This window comes from Maniola jurtina, chromosome 10 (genome assembly GCF_905333055.1).
Source record: "Maniola jurtina chromosome 10, ilManJurt1.1, whole genome shotgun sequence".
In the NCBI taxonomy this organism is placed as follows: domain Eukaryota; kingdom Metazoa; phylum Arthropoda; class Insecta; order Lepidoptera; family Nymphalidae; genus Maniola; species Maniola jurtina.
In genome coordinates, this window is record NC_060038.1 from 1,439,068 (window position 1) to 1,461,652 (window position 22,585).

Here is a 22,585-nt window from a genome sequence, read left to right on the forward strand (position 1 = left end):
AAACCCCTATTTTATCCCCGTAGGGGTTGAATTTTCAAAAATCCTTTTTTAGCGGATGACTACGTCATAATAGCTATCTGCACGCCAAATTTCAGCCGGATCCGTTGAGTAGTTTTTTTAAATAAATTTCAAGGGGACGCGTTTTAATTTTCCGAGATAAAAATATACCTAGCCTATGTCTTCCGAAATGCAACCCATCTCCGATCCTTTCCTGAAATAAATTAAGCGGATGCGGATAAAATAATTTTGCATCCGGGATAGGACATAGGCTAGGTAATTTTTATCCCCGGAAAATATCTTAGTCCTACGGGAAATCAGAAAATTTTAAATAAAACACACATTTTGACATATAATTTGTATTAAATCAACAATATTCTTAGTCTTTACATTCTTTGGTATAATAATTATTTATTTATTAGCTCATTTTAGGTACAATTAACTATTTATAATTCCTCTTATCTCCTGACCAGAATTAGTATACAACTATGGCATATCTATTTTATAAACAGCACAATATCTCACTGCGTCATTTGAAAATAGAACACAAAGTTGAATTCGAATAAACCAATCAGATTTTTCTCTAAGAGGTCAACGATCGAAATCGGTTAGTGATTGGTTGATTTGAAACTTTCTGTTTTATTCCGTTGATATGAAACAAACAAGGATACACAGGTGTTTATTTTTGTAACAAAAATATACTGTTCCCAACAACTTTATGTAGCTGCTATACACTATTCGGGTCGTTAGGAACAAATTTTGCTGTCTGCATTTTCTTTATAACACCGTGTTCAAATTGTTTTTTACTAGCCAGTGTCATACTAACTGTCACAATTTCATAGCACACCACCATAGCAATGACATCTCGATATATACAGTCAGCATGGCTTTACACGCCTGATGATTTTGATTCGTTATTATTTCAAACTTTTTAAAGGCAATTTAAAGACAAATAACTAAAATTATTTGAAACAAATTCTTATGAACCTTCCAATTATTATTATTCTTATAAGTACTGTCCGTTAGTTAACTTAAACAAAAGCTCTTATTTTTATAGACACTTTTTAATGAATTGTGTATCCAAGGTTCTTTATACCAACGTCTTGCTCCTTCGTATGTCGTAGTGAAATATGCTCTTTGCGAGTTTTATGACTATGCCTATGTATTGTTAGCCCACACGATAATGGCGACTAGTAGAAGGATTTGGCACGCTTGCAGCTTGGCTCCGGACCCAGGTGACGTCACTGCGAAAGAGAAAAAAGAATAAAATCGGCAGCCGAATACGGAATGCAACCGGATTTGCTTTGGAGTTGTACTGCGGTGCATACTAGATGGGTTTGATAGATTTCCTGCAGCAATGAATTATTCATGAGGAAGGAATTGAATTTTGAACGGTCAAAAATAATAATACCATAAATTTACCATGTCTATAAAATGTAATAATTATGTATTGTTAAAGAAAACGAATTATAAAAAAAAAGTGATCTAGCCAATTTTTGACGTTTTTTCACTGCCAAGTTCTATCGTTTTGACGTATAATAAAGAGTCGCTAATTTGACTATTAAATCATATTTGAATATTAATGGGTCATTTAACTAATACATAGTATTGTTGTATAGTTTACTTAAAATCACCATCATGATCAACTCCTCACCGGCCCAATACTGAGCACAGGTCTCAGAATGAGAAAGGATTCGACTATAATCCGCCACGCTGGCCTAGTGCGAATTGGCAGACTTCACATACCTTTGAGTACAATATGGTTTTCCTTCACCGTTAGAGCAGGTGATATTTAATTGCTTAAAACACACATAACTTCGAAAAGTTAGAGGTGATTGCCCGGGATCGAACCCCTGACCTTCCAACTAGGAATCGGACTTCATAACCACTATGCTATCGGGGCTATATAGTTTCCGTATAACATCCATTATTTCAAGAAGTAGTTGGTTCCATCCTACGCATCTAAAGTCACGCCTAAAGGCGTAAAGTGATAAATTGAACATTGACACAAGCTCATAAATATCTAGTTCAAAACAATCACACAACAGTAATGTTAATGTATGATCCGAGAACCACGCAATTCCTCAGAACTCCTCAAACATTGTTACGAATAGGGTTACCAGATATAAAATTTAAAAGTCCTGACATAAATCATTAAATCCATATTAATTAGTATTATAAATGCGAAAGTGTAATGCTAGCTTTTCATGGCCCAACTGTTTAACCGATTTTGTTGAATTCGGTACAGAGTTAGGTTACATCCCGAGAACGGACATAGATTTTTATCCCAGGAAAGCAAAGAGTTCCCACGGTATTTTAAAAAACCTAAATCCACGCGGACGAAGTCGCGGGTATCATCTAGTTAAGAAATATTAGCTGTCGTAATAAATTGTGGAGCAATAACCTAATGATTAAGACGTCGGTCGGGATTCAGATGGTCGGGGCTTCAATCCTGGGCAATTAGGAGTTAATTTGTCCGTTTTAAGCAACTTGCTTTGATGGCATAGGAAACCATCGTGTGGAAAATTTCATGCCTGGAATTCTTCATAATCTTCTCAAAGCTGTGTGAAGTCTATCGATCCGTAATGGCCACCGTGGTAGACTATGACTAAAGCCTTCTCCTTCTGAGAACCCTCTATAGGCTGAGACCAGTGCTCAGCCTGTAAAGGGCTGACGATGGATTGATGACGATGATGATACTCTTCTAACAGTTCCCAATAAATGCAGTTTGTTACCATTCCTTTCTTTTAAGGTAATTTAAATAAGAGAAAATATTTTTTCCTTTTATCAAAAACTGCTATATACCATTGATGCTATACTTCCAGGTTAGCTCGCTTCCATCTTAGACTAGATCATAACTTATCGCAAGATGAGATTGGAGTCAAAGGCTAATTTGTATCTGAATTAAAAAAAACTGACAACATCCTGAAAATTCTGATATGTCAGGACCAATCCTGACGTCACGAGTGTCCCTGGTCACCCTAGTTGCGAGATGCGTCGAAGCTGAAATTACGAGTGTGTCCCAACAAAGGCACCCTGTGTACGCAGAGGAAATTGTATTCGTAAATGAGGCGGGGAGCAATAATTTACAGGCCCTCAATGACCTCTTTGCTACAAGTAATAATATTACTATGGTTTCCTGTTGAAAGATCTGCCAAGCGAATATCACTCTTAGTTACTATGCTTTTACTCGCTCAGTAAATACGATTTTCCCATCAAACGCTAACTTAGTTGATGAAGGTAATAAATGAGTTAAGTCCTTAGTGAAGTTGCTGGGTAGAAAATGGAGCTTCTTTTTGAGTGTAACGGGAACTGGGTGAAGATTTTCAGCGTAATAGGTATAGTAAGATCAAACCATCGCCGGCTCAGTAGGTACTTACTGAGCAATGTCTCCTCTCAGAGTGAGAAGGGTTTGCGATCTTTCAGGCATGCAGGATTCCACGCGATGTTCTCCTTCACCGTTATAGCAAGTGATATTAATTATTAAAAAATATATAATAAAATGCACCTAACACTGAAAAGTTAGAGGTGCGTGTCCCGACCGCTGACGGCCCCACAAACCAACAAAAAACGTGAAATCATTTGAAATCAAAACGGCCTAAAAATGTACTGAAATTGAATCCAAGATTTCATAATTTAGATCAATAACTAAAACGTGAACTCATAACCAAACAGAACGGTCCAAAACCACCTATAACTGTGCTGAAATTGAGTCCAATGTTCGTGATTTGGATCAAAACGGTGCAATTGCAGTAAACAATAGCTTTTATTGAATTTATGGTATCCCTGTAATTTTTTTTTCATGCAATTAAATTGTTTTGTTCGCCAGCTCCTCAATTTTGTCTGTTATGTTGGTACAGCAAAGAAATCTCCCTTTAAAATTATACGAGTAAGTAGGTATTACACTTTTGAGTCGGTCTCGCAATGAGGTTGAAACTAGGTCAACATTGGATTTCTTCAAAGTTTCCATAATTTTGGTTTCCATTTATAAGTGTAATACCTTTAAGTACTTTGGGTCTCTGTTGAAATACAACAATAGTGATATTTAAGTTGAAGCGGGCTTTGTCTATACCTCTTTCGCTGAGCGCTGAATGCCCTTTAGATCTTTGGATTAAATTTACTAGGTATTCAGCATTTGAATACGCTGAACAAGAATTTCATTTATATTTTAATAAATTAATTTATGAATACCTACTGTTGTAAGCTAAATCTATACAACAAATTAAAATAACTTCAACTGGCTGACTGATTGATTTGCCATCACAGCCTAAACTGCTGGGGTAAGTATAAAACTTAAAATTTTCCCAGTAGGATTTTTACGACGTAAGCACACCCTAAAAAAAGTTTTTTGGAAATTCTACTCATATGGGGGTTTAACTTCATTTTTCGAGTTATATTCGTGGAACTGAATTTTGGCTTTCGGTTAAAAATGATGAAGATAATAATTGTGTTTTAAAGGATATAGGAGGGTTAGGTTAGGATGAAAGAATGTGAGAGCCCGTCAATTTTTAAGGTATATATCCATGAAAATTGGTATCTGGCCTTTTGATCAAAAATGAGAAAGTACGTATTTCAGAACTTTTGGAATTTTCCACCCCTCACTGATTTTTAAGAAAGTTTCTATAAGAGATTTTTGTCCAGCAGTGGGCATCTATCGGTGATAATGATAAAGGATGAATGATGACATAAAACTTCGCAAAATTTTCAAGATGGTCAGTCAGCCGCTAACTATCTGCCTGTTGGGGGCACGGCCTTAAACTCACCTCTTTCAATTTTAGGATCACTATTGGCGGAGTACAAAGCGACAGCCGCGTTGTCTCTGTACAGATCCCCGACCTTGGCCTCGCAGCGCAGGATCGGCGCACCTCGCTCGTAGTGAGCAGGCCACAGCTGGATTTGGACGTACAGCTCCGCCCAATACAAGCCTTCGGGAGCTGGCTGCGTTTGGTACACGCCTGGTACTACCTGCGAACAAGACAAGGATTAATCACACTAAAATTATAAGGGCGAAAGTGTCTGTGTGTGCGCGCGTGTGTGTGTGTTTGTGTGTTTGTTGTGTGTTATGTTTGTTAGGCTCAACTTACACCGCCGCGGAATGGAAACGAATTTGTAAAATATTACATAGCATATTGACTTCTATCTCCACACTATAAAGCATCAATTTCTACTGAGAAAGAAAATTCCCGCGAAGTCGCGGGAATTCCCGCGCATTCCGGCGAATTTTTCATTTGGGCGAGAAATTTGTGTTTTACGTGGTGGAGATAGAAGCCAATATGCTTTATAATATTTTAGAAATTCGCTTCCATTCCGCGGCGGTGTAAGTTGAGCCTTACTCTTTCACGCAAAAACTATTGGACAGATTTGGCTCGAATTTGGAATGGAGATAACTAATTATCCTGCTTACTTGTGTACCTACTAACATCGGCTACATTTTATGCCGGAAAATGAAAGAGTTCCCGCAGGATTTAAAAAACCAATATCTACACAGACGAAGTCTCGAGTATCATTTAGTTATTATCTAAGTATTAATTATTATCTAAATATATCAAAGGAAAAGCTGACTGACTGACTGATCTATCAACGCACAGCCTAAACTCTAACAGATTGGGCTGATATTTGGAATGCAGATAGTTACCTACTATTATGACATAGACATCCGCCAAGAAAGGATTTTTGAAAATTCAACCCCTATAGGGGTGAAATTGGGGTTTGAAATTTGTATACTCCACGCGGACGAAGTCGCAGGCTTATTTTATCATAATCCTATTACTTATAAATTGTTAAGAGCTCTTTAAATGTGGATTACGAGCTATAGAATCTTACGTCGCTCTTGGAATTATTTCTACAATATTATTGTACTAAAATAAGATAAGTAAGTCGCCATCTTGAAGTAAAATCTGAGGTATTAATTAATCAACAGTTAGGCATTAGACAAAGATGGAGATTAGCGTTTCAAATCTCTCTAAAGATGAATCTTTGTTAGGATTAAGGTGTACTATATAAATCCTAGATTAGGCTTTACATTAAAATACTTAATCTTAAATGCTTTAGGCCCAATATTCACCAAAGCGCGAATGGGCGAAGTTATGTTTATAGCAATCTATATGCTTGTGATGTCTTGCTCAGTTAAAGGTTTTTCAGAGCCAACGAATTAGTTAAATTACTCGTAATATTGCCATCCAATTATAACGCGATACCCTTAATCCGACCACAGCTTAAATTAAAGCGCAAATGTCAACAGCGTAAACATCCAGTAAACAGTGTTGTTTACTTTAACTTATTTTAAGCTAAGCACTGTTGTTGACGGAGCCAAACGATTGTATGGTTTGGTAATATTATTAATAGGATGAATTATTAAAATTTGGTATAATATTTAACTTTTGTAACGTTAAAGAAATTGATGAAAAAGGTTTTATTTGGCTTGTGGAAATAAACAACAAGATCAACCCATCGCCAGTTCATTATTGAGCATGGAATGAGAAGGGTTTAGGCTATAGTCCGTCACGCTAGCCAAATGCGGATAGGCAAGTCGGTTTATGAAAAAAAAACCCGACCAAGTGCGAGTCAGACTCGCGCACTGTGGGTTCCGTACTCGAGTATTTTTTTCAACATTTTGCACGATGAATCAAACACTATTATACATAAAAATAAATAAAAATCTGTTTTAGGATGTACAGGTAAAGTCCTTTCATATGATACCTACTGAAAAGTGAAACACATTTTTTTAAACGGGTTTCGTTTTTCCTTTTGAGGTACGGAACCCTAAAAATTGAATTTGAACAAATTTTGGATAGTAAAACTTTTCTTTCATCTAAATAAAAACGTTGTGTACTTGGTCGATAAGTGAAAAAGCTGCAACGGACTTTGTTCGGTGTAAAAAGTCAGTGTGCCAAGTTGGCAAAGAGTATTTAATTTGACGTGCAAAGCTGATGTATTGCGGCGTACTCATTAAATATGATAAACAGAATACCCGCAGGGCGTTAGGCTTTTCCAATATTAAAATTCATCACTGTAATATGGGTTACAACGATCGCGGTTAGTTTTTACACTATGACTGATTCTCTTCACGATACGAAACTAAAATGACAGACCTAAATCTATTTCCTACTTCTTTCATAATTCTGGTCTTAGTCAAATTGGTTTTTAAAGAGTACCTATAGTCGTAGGAAGGGCGGCTAAAGTTACGTTTCATACGTAAGTAGGTACGGGCAAAGTGGGTTGCACAAGTCATCATTCAACCTCCATGATTAAAGCAAAGGTTAGAAATAAAATGATCCTAAGTTAACAAACCCTGACTTATACGACTCATTAACAAGTGTAAATTAAAAATTTATAACACCCCCGACAAAGTATTTGAGTTTTCCAAAACATCATTTTCAAATATATAATTATGTATTTAGGCAACGTCTATCTTGACAGCTTGACATTTGTCAATTGACATAATATTATGAACCTAACGGTTATCTAACCTTCTTTTCTACAAGAAAACTAGAAAAGAGCTGATAACTCTTAAACGGCTGAACCAATTTTTTTGGATTATAGCTAAGAACACTCTCGATCAAGCCACCTTTCAAACAAAAAAAAGTAAATTAAAATCGGTTCATTCGTTTAGGCGCTACGATGCCACAGACAGATACACAGATACACAGATACACACGTCAAACTTATAACACCCTTCTTTTTGGGTCGGGGGTTAAAAATAATAATCAGGTATAGACTGATATAGGTAAATCTATTAAAGGATTTATTATTGAATTACAGTTAGCAATTGAATCATAAATACATTTACATATTCCATTTTAAAGCTTAATTCAATATTACATTGTTCCTAACTGCTTTTGAAAACAAAACACGTAAGCGATCCCGAATCCGTTTGTTTAAACAATGGATGTGTTTATGAAATTTCAAATAGCAACTGTCAAAACACTTAAATTTTGAAATACTTGTTTACTAAATAAATATAAACGCAAATCTGTTTGTAATAATTTATTCTTAGGTATTTATCACACAATAACATTGTTGTTATTGTGCCTACCTAGTTTTAACTTTTAGCCCTTGCTTGGTCGAAATTAAGGCTGATTTAAGTTAAGGCAAGCATCAGCTAGTAATATTATATAATATGCTCGCAGCTTCGCCCGCGTGGATTGATCAGATGCCCTGCAGCATCAGGATTGAAGAGTTGGAATCCAATTTTTATAGGTAGAAAACACAACTCCATTTTTCAAAGTCGGTTAAAAAAGTAGCCTATCTTACTTGTTGGTTAATCCTCTACTTGTCTGTAAAAGTCCCGTCAAAATAGGTTTAGCCATTCCGAAGATAAGCCCGTTCAAAGAGACACGACACTTTAATTTTATTTATTAGTATATAGATACGTGTAAGTTCGTAGGTATGTATGGATGGATGTGTGTTACCCTTTCACGCAACAAGTAGGTACTCGCGGATTTGGCTGTTTGGAATGGAGATAGATTATACCTTGGTTTAACACATAGGCTACTTTTTATCCCGGAAAATCCATGAGCTTCCACGGGATTTTTAAAAACCTATGCTCACGGGAACTAAGTCGCGGGCATAAACTAGTTCATAATGTTTGTATGGATATGGATGACGATTTTATTTACTCGTCGGCTTACGAACCGTGGTTTGGTGATGATTCATTGAGCTTCAATGGATGGAGAGCCATCAAACTCACTGGTGATCAAGCTCTTTAGAAATGTTGGTTTCTTTTCCAGAATTCTCGTGATAATTTCGCACTTTACCTCTCAGCTCTTTACTGTAAGGCTCTTGATGTTAAAGTTAAGTTTTACGTAAAGCGGATTTAATGCGGACATAATTTGACGCTCAAAGCGGATGTTACTCGTTATACGTCACAGAGCGTCGCTAAAGGCGTTAAGCAAAGATTTACCTAGAGAGTAGAGCGGCTATTCTAGGAATCTATATGTAACTACATAAACAGTTCCCGACAGGTCGAGATGGCAACTGGGGTGAGGACGCCCCGCACACCACCACAGCCCTCGCGCCAAGCCCGTGCGGGTTAGCGCGAGTGTGCGGGGCGTCTCCCCATATGCCCCGATTGCCATCTCGGCCTGTAGCGTACTACCATAATCATAGGCTACTTATTATCCCGGAAAATCAAAAAGACGACTATTGTTATCGGTGCACGCTGTGACTGCCTGAAAATGGAGTTGCACGAGAGCTGTGGAATTTAAGAAATAACTTTTTTAATTTGAGTGTGTAATTCTGTGGGCTGTTCTAAACTAAATAAATTAATAAATAAAAAAGCATCCGCGGGAATTTAAAACCTAAATATACGCGGATGAATTTGCGGACATGTCTAGAACGATATACGTTACGAAATCAATGCATCTTTCGTTCATTATGTCATACTAAAACATGAGTGTAAGGTTTTCAGTAGTTATATTTTAATAATTGTTTTTGACCTAATAAAGGAATTTATTTATTTATACATACACCCACACGAGTCGAATACACAACATCCTTTTATTGGAGTCGGTTAGAAAATAAACGCTTCTTTCTTTCATTCATTATGCCATACTAAAACGTGAGTGTAGAGTTTTCATTAGTAGGTAAACGTGAACATTCCACGGAGCTTTGATACATTTCGGACGTCCGCATAATCTCAGTTTATTACAGATAACGTTGGTTTCGCAATGCAGGTGCCGCTTTGGACATTCTAAACTCCTCATTCGAGAGAATTAGGCTTTGTATATCAAAACTAGACGTGCAGTAAAGCCTGGACCGTCAGTATATTATAAGCTTAGATTTTGTGTCTGATAAACACCAGACCAAACAAAACAGTTGGGACAGTCAAAGAGCCGTGATAGTCTAGTGATTAAAATGTCCGCTTCCTACTCGGGAGGTTAGGGGTTCAGGCCCGCACACACACCTTTGAGAACATTATGTACAACTCTCAGGCACGCAGGTTTCCTCACTATGTTTTCCTTCACCGTTAAGCCCCCGACCTTCGATTAAGATCAGGATTCATTCAGATGACTGTATGCTCGGGCAATTAACTGACATCAATATTACGAGCTAAAACTGACCTTCGGTTAGGAGGCGGACGATCTAACCACTAGACTAACAAAGTAATAATTCAAAACTCTAAGTCCAAGAAATGGAACAAGATCTGGTGTTGCAAGTTTCCAACAAAAGTCTCTTCAAGAAATTTAATGGAACGCTATTGCTAGTTTCCAACAAAGCTGAAGACGACCAGAGTGGATTCCACCATTGTTTCCATTTAATTCCAACTGGCATTCACTTGAAATGTGTGGAAGTGTCGCCGAGGAACAGCCCGTTACAAAATCTAACAAGAACAATAAGCAAACTCGAGGCAGAAACGTAAATTACGCCACTGTGGCGATGCAGTGACCAGGCAGCTCACTTTTGGTGAGACTGTACCCAATATTTTGGGCAGTAATAGCCTAGTGGTCAAGACATAAGTCTTCTATTCGAGAGGTCGGGATTCCATTTCCAACTTTTCGCGCAGTTATGTGCGATCTTCAAAAGTTAGGCGGTGATCGGCATCGAATCCCCGACCCAGGAGGTAAATATTAGGCTATTGTGACTGTCATATAATAACTATAACCTACTTAGATAATCCCTCTATTTATTAGTGAAAACCTTATGAAAATCCGTCTGTAGTAAATACAGTCTGAAGTTTCTGAGATTAGCTCGAATAATCACGAACTCAGCGCGTGACGCAATAAAAGTTCGCACTCGCTACGCTCATGTAAGTGTTTTTTTTTCTATTATAAAACTTTTTAATGTTTGTTTTTTCTAAAAAAATTAGATTTAAATTCATTTCAAGTATCAAGATGAAATGAAAATATTTTATTTAATTTGTCCTCTTTTTTAAAAGCTTTTATTATTTTTGGAAACTTTTCGTCCCGCTTTGTGCAGATAGAAATCTGGTCACTGTCCAAATACACCACAAGACCGAAAAACTGCGGTCGCGTTAAAATTTATATAGAAATTTAAGCGCACCTCGAAAAGGAATTTAGCTCCGGCACATGAATAAAGTGGTAATTAAATGTTGATGTTGTAAGAAGTTATACTGAATAAGTTTCCTTAAGTAAATTGGATTTCAGCGAAATTATGCAATAGGTAGGTACGAAAACGCGCTCTAAAGCGGAAAGTTTAAATCGACAAGCAAGTACAAATTACATTTTAAATTTATATAAAACTAGTGCGAAACTGCTTTCCTTTTAGCTTTCAACGGCAAAGATGAGGAATATACAATTTTATGCTTGAATAGCTACCTACATTTCATTCTTTTCAGTGTTGAAATTGAACGAGGTACCTAAGTACCTACTTAGAATAATTATTATTATTATTACTTAAGCTTCAAAATTTATGATAGTAGGCGTATCGTAGGCTTCAAATGGTTATGGAATTCGCTGGCTTCCTATTTTTTAATCCCCGACCCAAAAAGAGGGGTGTTATAAGTTTGACCTGTGTATCTGTCTATCTGTCTGTGGCATCGTAAACTAATGAACTCATTTTAATTTAGCGTTTTCGTTTGAAAGGTGGCTTGGTCGAGAGTGTTCTTAGCTATAATCCAAGAAAATCGGTTCAGCCGTTTGAAAGTCATCAGCTCTTTTGTAGTTACTGTAACCTTCACTTATCGGGGGTGTTATAAATTTTTAATTTACATTTATATGTTTATTGTTAATTAAAATTTTCAGTAATTTATAGTATATTTCCGAGAAAGTCAATCCATGCAAATAATATTACCTATATTAAATGCAATAATATGCCTGTCTGTTACCTTTTCACGGCCCATCCGTTCGATTTTGGCAAAAAGAAATTATAGAAATAGTTTGTATCCCGGGGATAAACAGACTACAATTTATCCCAAAAATCAAAGAGTTCCCACGGAAAAAAGGCCTAAATTACTTATGAAGGGAGATCAGATGTGTAGTTTCTTTGGAGCATGTTGCCCGGTATGTAGTAGTGTTGACCAGTGTTGATCGATGATGTTGTGCAACTAGCAGTAGGTACTACTTACAGGTAAGTCATTAATGTAGAAGGTAAGCTCTGAAGGGGGTCGACTGGGCCCCGATGTGCAATTCCCTCGCAGCACGTCACCCGGCATGTAGTAGTGTTGACCAGTGTTGATCGTTGGTGATGTCGGTGGTAAAACTGAAAGAAGAGAGGCAGCTTAATATCTATTTATTGCATCGTAATCCGAAATTGAGTGGAGACCACGTTTAAGCAAGCGTAGTGTGGGACGCCCTTCAGCACGATGGACCGACGATATAAAGCGGCTGGCGGGAAGTGGCTGGATGAGGAAGGCTGAGGACCAGATGTGGTGGTGCTCTATAGGGAAGGCCTTTGTCCAACAGTGGACGTCCACAGGCTGATGATGATGATGATGATGATGAATCCGAAACAGATAGGTACATAGGATCCTAAGCCGAAAGGGCGTCAGGGTAGTTGATTAAGGTAGACGGGCGCTTTAGTATGGAAACCATACCTTGCGGCGGCTGACAGAAGCGAAATAATCAGTATGTATACAGCTCTGATCTACACTGACATAGGTCGCGTTGTTGTGAATCACAAAAAATTCAAATAATTTTTGTACAACGAAAGAAAAATCTATTGATTTACACTCTTTTCAATGCAACTTTTTCCCCCATCGATTTTGAATCAAATATTAATATAAATATACAGAAAGGTTATGTCAATATTATCTTTGGTTTAAACTATTTTCGTTCATGTCCGCAAAGTGGGTCCAAAATGCCCGATTACCTTTCAGCTGTTAGTTAATCGCCAACCGGTTTTCGAATTTTCCAGAGAATTTGTGTCCCACAAAGTAACAATTACATCAATAACCAGTATAAAAGCTATACCTAGCTATCACACACATAAAATACAAGTATCAACAGTGATATACCGGTACACATAATGTAAATCCTACAAGATTTAGTTTCGTACCGATATCTTTTCTCTATTCCCTCTAGCATGATTGTTAATAAATATTCATTCCTCGTCCACATTTCGGGAGAGGAAAATTGGAGCTCCATATATCGAACAAATACAGGCATGCTCCATAATCCATATTGTAGTAACTATGATTAGTTTAAGCGGTAGGCCTGATTTTGCCAATAATCTTTAGGCATCGATCCCACTACCGTACAAAAGTTAATAATCCATACTTAATGTTATAAATGTGAAAGTGATGTCTGTCTGTCTGTCGCTTGCTTTTCACAGCCCAACAGTTCAACCAATTTTGATGAAAGTTTTAAAGTTAGCTTACATCCTGGGGACGGAGATAGGCTAATTTTTATCCCGGAAAAGCAAAGAGTTCTTGTGGGATTTTTAAAAAATTAAATCCCCGCGGACGAAGTTGCGGCATCATCTTGTAAATTAATAAATCTTTGCTTTTTAAAACATTTCAGGTGAAGGAAATAATGTAAATGAAAGTTCAATTTAAGTAGTGATGCTAGAAGCTGTGAACTGAAAGAGCCGACGCCCGATGAATGATGAACGAACGAAATCTGTTTGCATTTTACTAAGGTATCGATTTTCCAACGACTTTTAAAGTGATTGCAGAGTCTTTAAGAAAATAATGGCACGTAAAAGCGTGGCAAAGCGTTGAAATTAGCTTCCATTCTTAGTCTACGGTATAGAGTACCTAAGTACATGCAAAATCTCAGATTTCTATGCCCATTGGTTCGAGATGGATTGATTTTCATTGGATTAATATATTATTATAGTCCGTTTTTATTACTTTTATAAATATAGGTACAGATTTGCTTTTACCTTGGCTTGGCCCTTGAGCCGACTGTATTTCGTGTTATTAATCTGATTGTTATTAATCTAATCAGGTTAATCTAAATTCGTCACGTAATAGAAACATAATTGGATAAAACCTCATTAGAAAAAAAATTCAAACACTGCTCCAAATTTCAATCGTAAGCGATAGTTAATTATTTTTCTGTACTTTTTATATTTAAGTACGATTTCCAAAAATTATGAAATTAGTAACTAAGTAGGTACTTAATAATTGTTGTAGGTATGTGTACTCAACAATTGTTGTGATTTTTGTTTATATTGACTTCTTATTTTATTTTAAAACGCTATAATGTGATTATTGCGGCCTTTGCTTTATTTCTCATCCTTTTTATACACAGTGAATAAATACAAAGAAATAAAGAAAATAATTAAATATAAGTGTTCTGTAACATGAGATACATACCTCTTTACATTTTTAATCTTACGACTAAATGCTTATACTTAGTAAATCTATCTATCTTCTTATACTTTTGATTGGTTTTCGGTCTCTTAGTTTTTGTCTGATTACAGGTACCAGGAGCTTATAAGCTAAAAGAGGTTCTACTCACCCACAACTTCCATGTGATTGGATACGATGGATGTGGCGAAGGAAGGAGCATCAGCTGTGACTTCGCAGCTGAAGTTCCCAGACAGGCCGAAGCTGACCCGTGTTAGCACCACCTGACTTTGATTAGACCTTGCCAGCTGTTGACAAAAATATTGCTTTTAATTCCTTTCAAAAGAATCTTGAAATGATGATGAAGAATTGAGAGAATTGAATGATGAGGACAGAGAATAATCACTATAATCTCAGAACATCTAAAATCTAAATTATTAAAACAATGAACCTTATACTAAAAACCTTAAAAAATATAATATAATAACTAAAATAAATTATTAAAAGAAGTCCCTTAAGGCAAGGTTCCGAAGATACTGGCAGCGTTCCCCCTTTGAAAGGCTAGACTAATTCTTTGTCCGAGGTAGCTGACAGCTCTTCGGTCTCCTGTGATGTCGACTAACCTTTTTGATTTTTCCCTAAAAAGCATTATAGCGCTAGGACTCCACAGACCAAGGGTCTCGACACCGAATGGGACAAAATCATATTCGGAGCCTGGACCCCTGTATTTGCAATTTGGACAGAGATATTTGAAGTATCTAATGTGTTCATAACAGACCTCTTCTAGGCCACTGTCGTCAAGAGTGAATAGTAAATGTTAGCACGCTACATCTTAGGCTACATCATCATTTGCCAGGTCTGACTGTAGCCAATAATATAGACTCCCGCACCGGGTTAGCACGGAGGCTGTGCGGGTGTACGGGACGTCCACACCCCGATTGCCATCTTGACCTGTCGTTTAATAATTGGGCTACGGGATAGCATAGTTGTTGAGTTTGCCTTATTCGAGCTGAGGAGTAGAATACCTGGCTAAGGAAGGTTGAGAACCGAGTGTAAGGCCTGTTGATGTCCAACAGTGGACATCAACTGAAGTGATGATGATGATGATAATAATGATACCTATCGCTATAATAAGCTTCGAATTAACAACAATTATTACAGAACTTGTTAATACAAAACTGTATCGCTTAAATGTGCAACAATTTTAATATTACTCAGAAAAAAATTACAAATTGTGCTAGAAATATTATATTTTAAACGATCTAGGTATTTTATTCGCTCGCAAATTATTTATTGGAGCTACTCTAGTAAATTATAATATCAGCGTAATGGTGACCGCAAATGGGACTCAATTATCCGTGGACTATAATGAGCATCATTTGTATTTTGGTAAGTTTAACTGCGATTTTGTAATTTTACGCATATTACGTACCTACATCATTTAATTTTTTTTTTATTGAAAAGTAGTTGATACCTGCTACTTCATCCGCGTCAATTTACATTTTGAAAATTCCGTGGGAAGACTTCCGAGTTAAAAAGTAGCATCTGACATTTTCTTGGTTTTTAAATATAATATTTATGCAATAGCCACATCGGTCCGTTACTGTGTAGTAGCATAATTGTGGGACTAACCAACCCATTTTTGCTAAATTATGAATAAATAATAGTCCACGCGGACGAAGTCCCGAGCATTTAGCTAGTTTAAATGCAGGATCTGATATTTACTTTAAAGTCGATCCTTAAAAAAATCCTGCGACTTCGTCAGCGTGGTTTTTAAAGACCTCTTTAAAACACTTCGACAAAAAATGGCAGCCTCAAAGCAGCTGTTATGTTTGGCCACTTTAAATATGGAAGTACCTAACGCAAGTGTTGCTTCTATTTTTTATACTTAACGAAAATATTTTTTTTTTTCACTGGTTCGAAATATATATCTTATAACTTGCCTAATCTAATTACTGTGCAAATCATGCCCGCTCCCCCAGTTGGCGCATGGATAAAAGAATTTCAGCCATCTATCTGAGGAACCAGCGCAAGTAATTGCCCGTCGCACTCGCACACCTAGCCCAACGATAAAACTATCCTAACTACTTACTCGCTTCCCGTTGCTCATCAATTCGTTTCTAGTTCTTAGCTCAAGTCGTTTCACGGTAACCATTGAATATCGGACAAGTGCCTAAGCAAAATTATAATCATAGTCGAGTAACAAAAATATTGTAACGAAAGAGATTAAAATTTTAAAACGGCATAACAATTTTCATTTTCAATTGTTTCGAAAACAAAAGGGATCTCGCCGATGCATTTACAAAATGGCTTCCGGAATGATTAATATCAGAAGCCTGTTTGATTTGAAAATTGATATTAAATATTTATTTTGATCTAGTATTTCACGGGGTTTATTTGGTTGCTGTTTTTTTTATTTATTATTCAAGTACAAAATTAGCCTATAAACACAAGTTAGTTCTTGAGTAGGTACAATCTCACCTGGTGGTAAGTGATGATGCAGTCTAAGATTGAAAGTTTTGGAAAGGAAACGGGTGGATTTTCAGAAATTCGTGCAGCGAAGCAGTTTCAGGTTAGCAAACTAATAAATAAATAAAAAGCACTGGTAAATATTATGATGATATTATTCATACTCGTTTTTTATATTCTGTGACGTTAATAGCATTTTACAAGTGTAAGTCTTCGGAACTTCCAACTTTTCAGAAAAGTTTGTAAACGGATCAGGTGCGCGTAATTGAAAAAATTTAACAGTATTTTTCTTGCGATACCAACTCGATTTTAAGACCATAATTTTTGAAATTTATGATCATCATAATCAGCCCGTCACTGGTCTCTTCTCATTAAACTGAGAAGGATTTAGCCCATAGTGCGCCTCGCTGGCCAAGTGCGGATTGACAGACCTCATACTCCTTTGAGTACATTATGGAGAATTCTCAGGCACGCAGGTTTCCTCAAAGTAATTTCCTTCACCGTTAAAGCAAGTGATGTTTTAATTGCTTGAAATGCACATACCTAACTCCGAAAAGTTAGAGATGCGTGCCCAGGATCGAACCCCCGACGCCCCCCGGGGGCGTCGGGGGTTCGATCCTGGGCACGCACGATCCTGGCGTCTCCCAGTAGGAGACGGACGTCTTAACCACTAAGCTATCAAAGCTCTCTTCTCTCTTATCACGGCTCTCTTCTCTCTTATCATGGCTCTTCTTCGGTATAATACGTGTAAGAGGAGAGATCTGAGAGCAACCCACAGAACAAATAATTGGAGCAACCCTAGCTATGCCAACGTCAGGTCATCGGGTTGGCTGGAACAGGAGTTGGTGCAGACTTCACAGCGTTATAGGGACTCGGTGCGGAACCTAGTGGTTTTCTTTCTTAGTTCCACTCCTGATTCAGATTTTTCTTAAATCCCTTTACATTAAACTAAAATCCTATTCACATGTTTTGCTTGTTTCTAGTCTTTTAGCTGCATAAATAAATAATTATAATATTACTTTCGTACAGTTTATTATGAAGAGAATAATGAAATTCAATTTGCTAAAATACAGTTTAAAATAATTACTGCGTGAAAATGCACTATATAGCACTAAAATTAATAAAGTAGGCAGCGGTTCAGGGTGCCAAAATCCGCTATTCAAAAAAATTTGAATATTAAATCCTACCATTTCAGGCTCAGACTGAAACTAGGCTAGTGTTTAGCGGCATTTATGCAATTTTGCGCTTTACATTTTTGGCTTTTGCCTTTTATAAGCTTTCAAGCTGAATATGCAGTTTATGAAAGTGTACGAGACTTTCAAATGCGGAAATTCTTAATGAGATTTAGGCTTCTGCGTGCAGAATAAATCTATAGTAATCCGCACTAAATAATAATTATCTGTTTTTTTTTGTTGTTTCTGGTATTTTATTTATTTTGTTATTTTTGTAAACATTTTTTTTAAATATGGTAATAATGAGATAATACACAAATGAGAGAATTAGGCAAAAATATTATGTGTGTGTTTTTGCATGAGACGTATTTGTTAAACCGATAGTCGATACTAATATTTTTTTAATAAAAACTCAAAACTCATTTATCAATTTCATCATTTATTCAAAGTTGTTACTCCTTTTGATGGTCAGAATTGTTAGATGATATAGTGGTGATAATAAATTACATGAACTTAAAAATAAAGCTACGATAGTTACAAGTCCATAGGATTGGGCCGTGCTTCTATCATCAACAGGCAAACAGCTATTCATTCATGAGAAAAACGTATTCAAGCCAACTTTACAGTCACACTTAAAATAATTGAAATGGAAAACAACTAACAAGCAATACAAATAACGTTTAAATAATAATGAATTCAAACCAAGAGTGTAGTTAATTTCCGTAACAGCTATATTCCCTTTATTCAGCTGTTCCAAAGCTATTTAGATGCTACAATTAAGCGGTATTGTCCGAAGCAGATGCAGGTAGCCATTTATCATTCGCGTTATGTTAAACGCTAAGCTACTTCTCTTTGAAATAATTAAATTCTTAGTTGTATCGCGCTTCGTTGCTTAAGACATAAGCGATGGCGAGGAAGAAAAATACTTTTAGGTTATCCGTATCTTCTGAGAAACAAGGGTAAATTAAAAATTTATTACACCCCCGACAAGTGAAGGTTACAGTTAGTAGAAAAGAGCTGATAACTGTCTAACGGCTGAACCGATTTTCTTGAATTATAGCTAAGAACACGCTTGATTAAGCCACCTTTCCAACAAAAAAAAAACTAAATTAAAATCGGTTCATTAGTTTAGGAGCTACGATGCCACAGACAGATACACAGATACACACTCTTTTTGGGTCGGGGGTTAAAATCCAAAGCTACGAGTCTCATTTCGCAATCTCTTTTTGCAAGTTAGTTCCTTTTCCGTATGCGACAAGCTTCCCTTTCAAAAAAAATATACTCGCTCTCGCTGCCTCTTACATCTTGAATGCCCGCAAAGATACACAAAGCACCTTCGCTTCAACGCGCCTCAACAATATTCAGTAATAGACCGTAATTGTTTTGTTAAGCCCCTTTGTTGCACTGACATTCTGGATTAAACAATTAATTGAAATTCCATTTTAGTTATGATATACTTAATTTTATTCAATCCCTCTGTCAAGATCCTAACGCCGCTCTTTCAACATTGTTTATATGCAAATCCCTTGGCTGCTAGTTTGATGGATATTAATGGGGGTGTTGGAACATTTGATTAGGGTTTCATGTTCTCACATGTGAGTAAATTATTATAACTTAACAGGGCTCTCTCCGTCACTCGTTTCATACAATCGTAGTTCCAATTTCATTTGAATATTAAGCAACCAAAGTCCATTAAATTTTGCAGACATACTCTAGAAACTAATATCTGTGTCTGTGGTGTTTTAGATTTTTCTAAAAATATGTAGTTTTAAAATTACAGGGGCTCAAAGATTTGTATGAAATTTTTTAAGACGCGTAACTTTGAAACCGAATATTTTAACAGAAATCTGGAAAACCACAGACATAGATATTAGTTTCTAGAATATGTCTGCAAAATTTCATGGACTTTGGTTGCTTAATATTCAAAAGAAATTGGAACTACGATAGTATGAAACGAGTGACGGAGAGAGCTCTCTTAAGGCTTAACGCTTTTGAGATCTAAATTACATGGTTTATGTTCGCCTGCCATTGTGAGACTCGCTCTTTGATCAACTATAGCATTAACTGTTTGTATGATTTCAGAAGGGGTTTGTAACACAATAAATCATTCAAACTAAGCACACGTGTGTTATGACATACCTAAGGGAAACTGAACAGTAAATTAAAAAAAACCGGCCAAGTGCGAGACAGACGGAATGACGGACAGACGGACGGACAGACAGACAGACATACAACAAAGTTATCCTATGAAGGTTCCGTTTTTCCTTTTGAGAAACTGAACCCTAAGAATCGGTCAGTTCACCTTGTAAAACACAAACGCCCCATTAGGTGGTTAGACACTATGAAAAGATTTGTAAGGAGCCGCTGAATTCGGGCGGCACTATACCGTGGCGTGTGGAAGCCTACAAGAGATATTATGTGCCCAACAGGGGACGGCTATCGGTTGATAACGACTTTTGTATTTTAACTAAAGCTTGTTTTCATTTCTAGGGTAGCTGCATTAAAAAAAAATAAAAAGGATAAAGGCCAACTCGCACTTGACCGATTTTTTATCCTGCATAGTTCTCTCTTCTATAATCCAGGGTTCAACACTTGGATCGATAAAAACATACGATATAGTCCATTTGGATATTGAAAACTTTTTTACCAAGATTTATTGAATACCAACTTTTTTCCTCTAACAAAGTGCCCGTCCAAATAAGTAAGTATAAGATTGAGAAACATATTTGAATACTTGACTCACGTAAGAACCCTTACAACCCTTTTTAGAGCCGGTATTCAGTGATCGCAACTTGACATCTTTCACTGAGATGAGACAAATTCTAAGTAACGTATGTAACATGAATAGGTACGTTCCTTTGGGGATGTAGGTTTACTGGGAGTTTTGTATCGGGAAATATAAAAGATTTATAGAATTTAAATAAAAAGCTTCGGAGTACGGTTTCATTATTGGAAACGTAACCCAGGAAATTCCAAAACATAGTTAATTTAAAAGGAAAAATTGACTTGGTCGAATCTCGAGCTACATTGGTCCGCTTCCAACTTCAATGCGTCATGAAGTCATCATTAACCCTTATAGCTCGTTTACATAGGGTGCGTAAGCGCTGCGTAAGCGTAGACGTAGCGCGTACCATTGCGTTGTAATGTATGGGACTGTATGAAACATGGCACACCACTTGCGTAAAGCGTGGACGTATGCGTAACCCGGTGTGTTAGGTTTACGCGCGTCACCACGCACGTGTCACGTGTACGCAATTGGTGTGAATCGGCCTTTAGTTGGGTTAATAGCACGGGTCTTCTCTCAGAATAAGAATGTTCTAGCCATAATCAACCACGCTGGCCAAGCGTGGATTATAGCCTCCACACACCTCTGAGAACTGTAAGACATGCAGATTTCTTCAAGATATTTTTCTTCGTCGTTGAAGCAAAGGACCTTAAAAGTGCATGCCCAGGATAGAACCCCCGGCTTTCCGAAGTCGAAATCTACTCGCGAGTGCCCCGGAATACCCCCCCCCCCCTCCCCCTCCCCCATCTCCCCGGAAAAGGAGGAGGAAGTCCACTAGGTTATCATGGCTATTAGATAGCTATACAGAAGTACCAGGGGGGCAGAATGAAGAGGAACTACTTAGCTATTTTTGTCACACTTACGTCAACGTTTATGCCAGCGAAAGGGAAGATCTTGGTAGCGGGCGTCTCCGTGGGCGAGTATCTGTAGAACTCGTGGCGGCCTCGGTACCACTTGACGGAGTAGAGTGGCGCGTCGGTCAGCTCGTACAAGCAGGCGAGTGTGACGTCAGAACCGCGCTGCACCACTGGCGGCGATATCCGCAGGTCTATCGCTCGGAGACCACCGATGGCTGGAAAGAGAAAATAGCTTAACATTTGGGACTTACACACTACACTATCTTTGGCTCTAAACGGTCTTAGTCTCCAATTTTGTCTGCTTGTTAGTTTTAGAGGAGCATAGTAGAATATTTTTAGGGTTCCGTAACCGAATATTGCCAAACGGGACGGTATTACCTGTCATCCGTCCGTCCATCGACTATCAGCGGCCAAAAAAATTAAATAATATAAAGGGTATATGGAACCTTTCGTGCGCGAGTTGACTCGACTTGGGCGATACTACTTACTATGGTTCACGAGATACAGTCTGCTGACAGATGAACGAACGGACTGAATGGATGGACGGACGGACAGCGGAGGCTTAGTAATAGAGTTCCGTTGGCTCCCTTCCAGTCGAAATTCCAGATATGAATAAAGTAAAAGAAAACGCAAAACAAGGAAAAATGATGTTGACAGTCAGATCCAAGATGGCGTCCGCGTCAGTACAATGTACGTAGCCCAACAGTAACCGCAAACAGTCGCTAATCCCGCAAGAACCCTGTCTTATGCTCAAACTTAACTAAAAGCGTCTCAGAGCGGCATAAATTTGCTCAAGTAAGAAGTTATTTAGGACGGGGACCCGTTTATCTCTCCTTCTTTTTGCTAGCATCGTGATGCAGACAGACTAGCCAGTGAAACTAATAAAATTTAAACAATAAACCCGACTACTATTCTCTTAAAAAAACCGGCCAAGTGCGAGTCAGACTCGCGTGCTGAGGGTTCCGTTCTCGGGTATTTTTTCCAACATTTTGCACGATAAATCAAAAACTATTATGCATAAAAATAAATAAAAAACTGTTTTAGGATGTACAAATAAAGCCTTTCATATGATACCCCACTTGGTACAGTTATCTTATTTTGAAAATTGAAACAC

General features: G+C 37.4%; 1 protein-coding gene across 1 annotated transcript in view; it reads right to left on the reverse strand.

Annotated features, from left to right (window-relative positions):
* Window positions 1-1,010: 1,010 nt before the first annotated feature.
* The window catches only part of LOC123869122, an 88,975-nt gene continuing 67,400 nt past the window's right edge, over window positions 1,011-22,585 (reverse strand). Inside the window, exons 4-8 of the mRNA XM_045911867.1 lie at window positions 21,478-21,686; window positions 14,361-14,496; window positions 12,023-12,156; window positions 4,761-4,962; window positions 1,011-1,241 (exon numbers count right to left, since the gene is read on the reverse strand). Of these exons, the coding sequence (XP_045767823.1) occupies window positions 1,156-1,241; window positions 4,761-4,962; window positions 12,023-12,156; window positions 14,361-14,496; window positions 21,478-21,686 (767 nt within the window). The 3' untranslated portion in view covers window positions 1,011-1,155. The remainder of the gene's footprint in view (window positions 1,242-4,760; window positions 4,963-12,022; window positions 12,157-14,360; window positions 14,497-21,477; window positions 21,687-22,585) is intronic.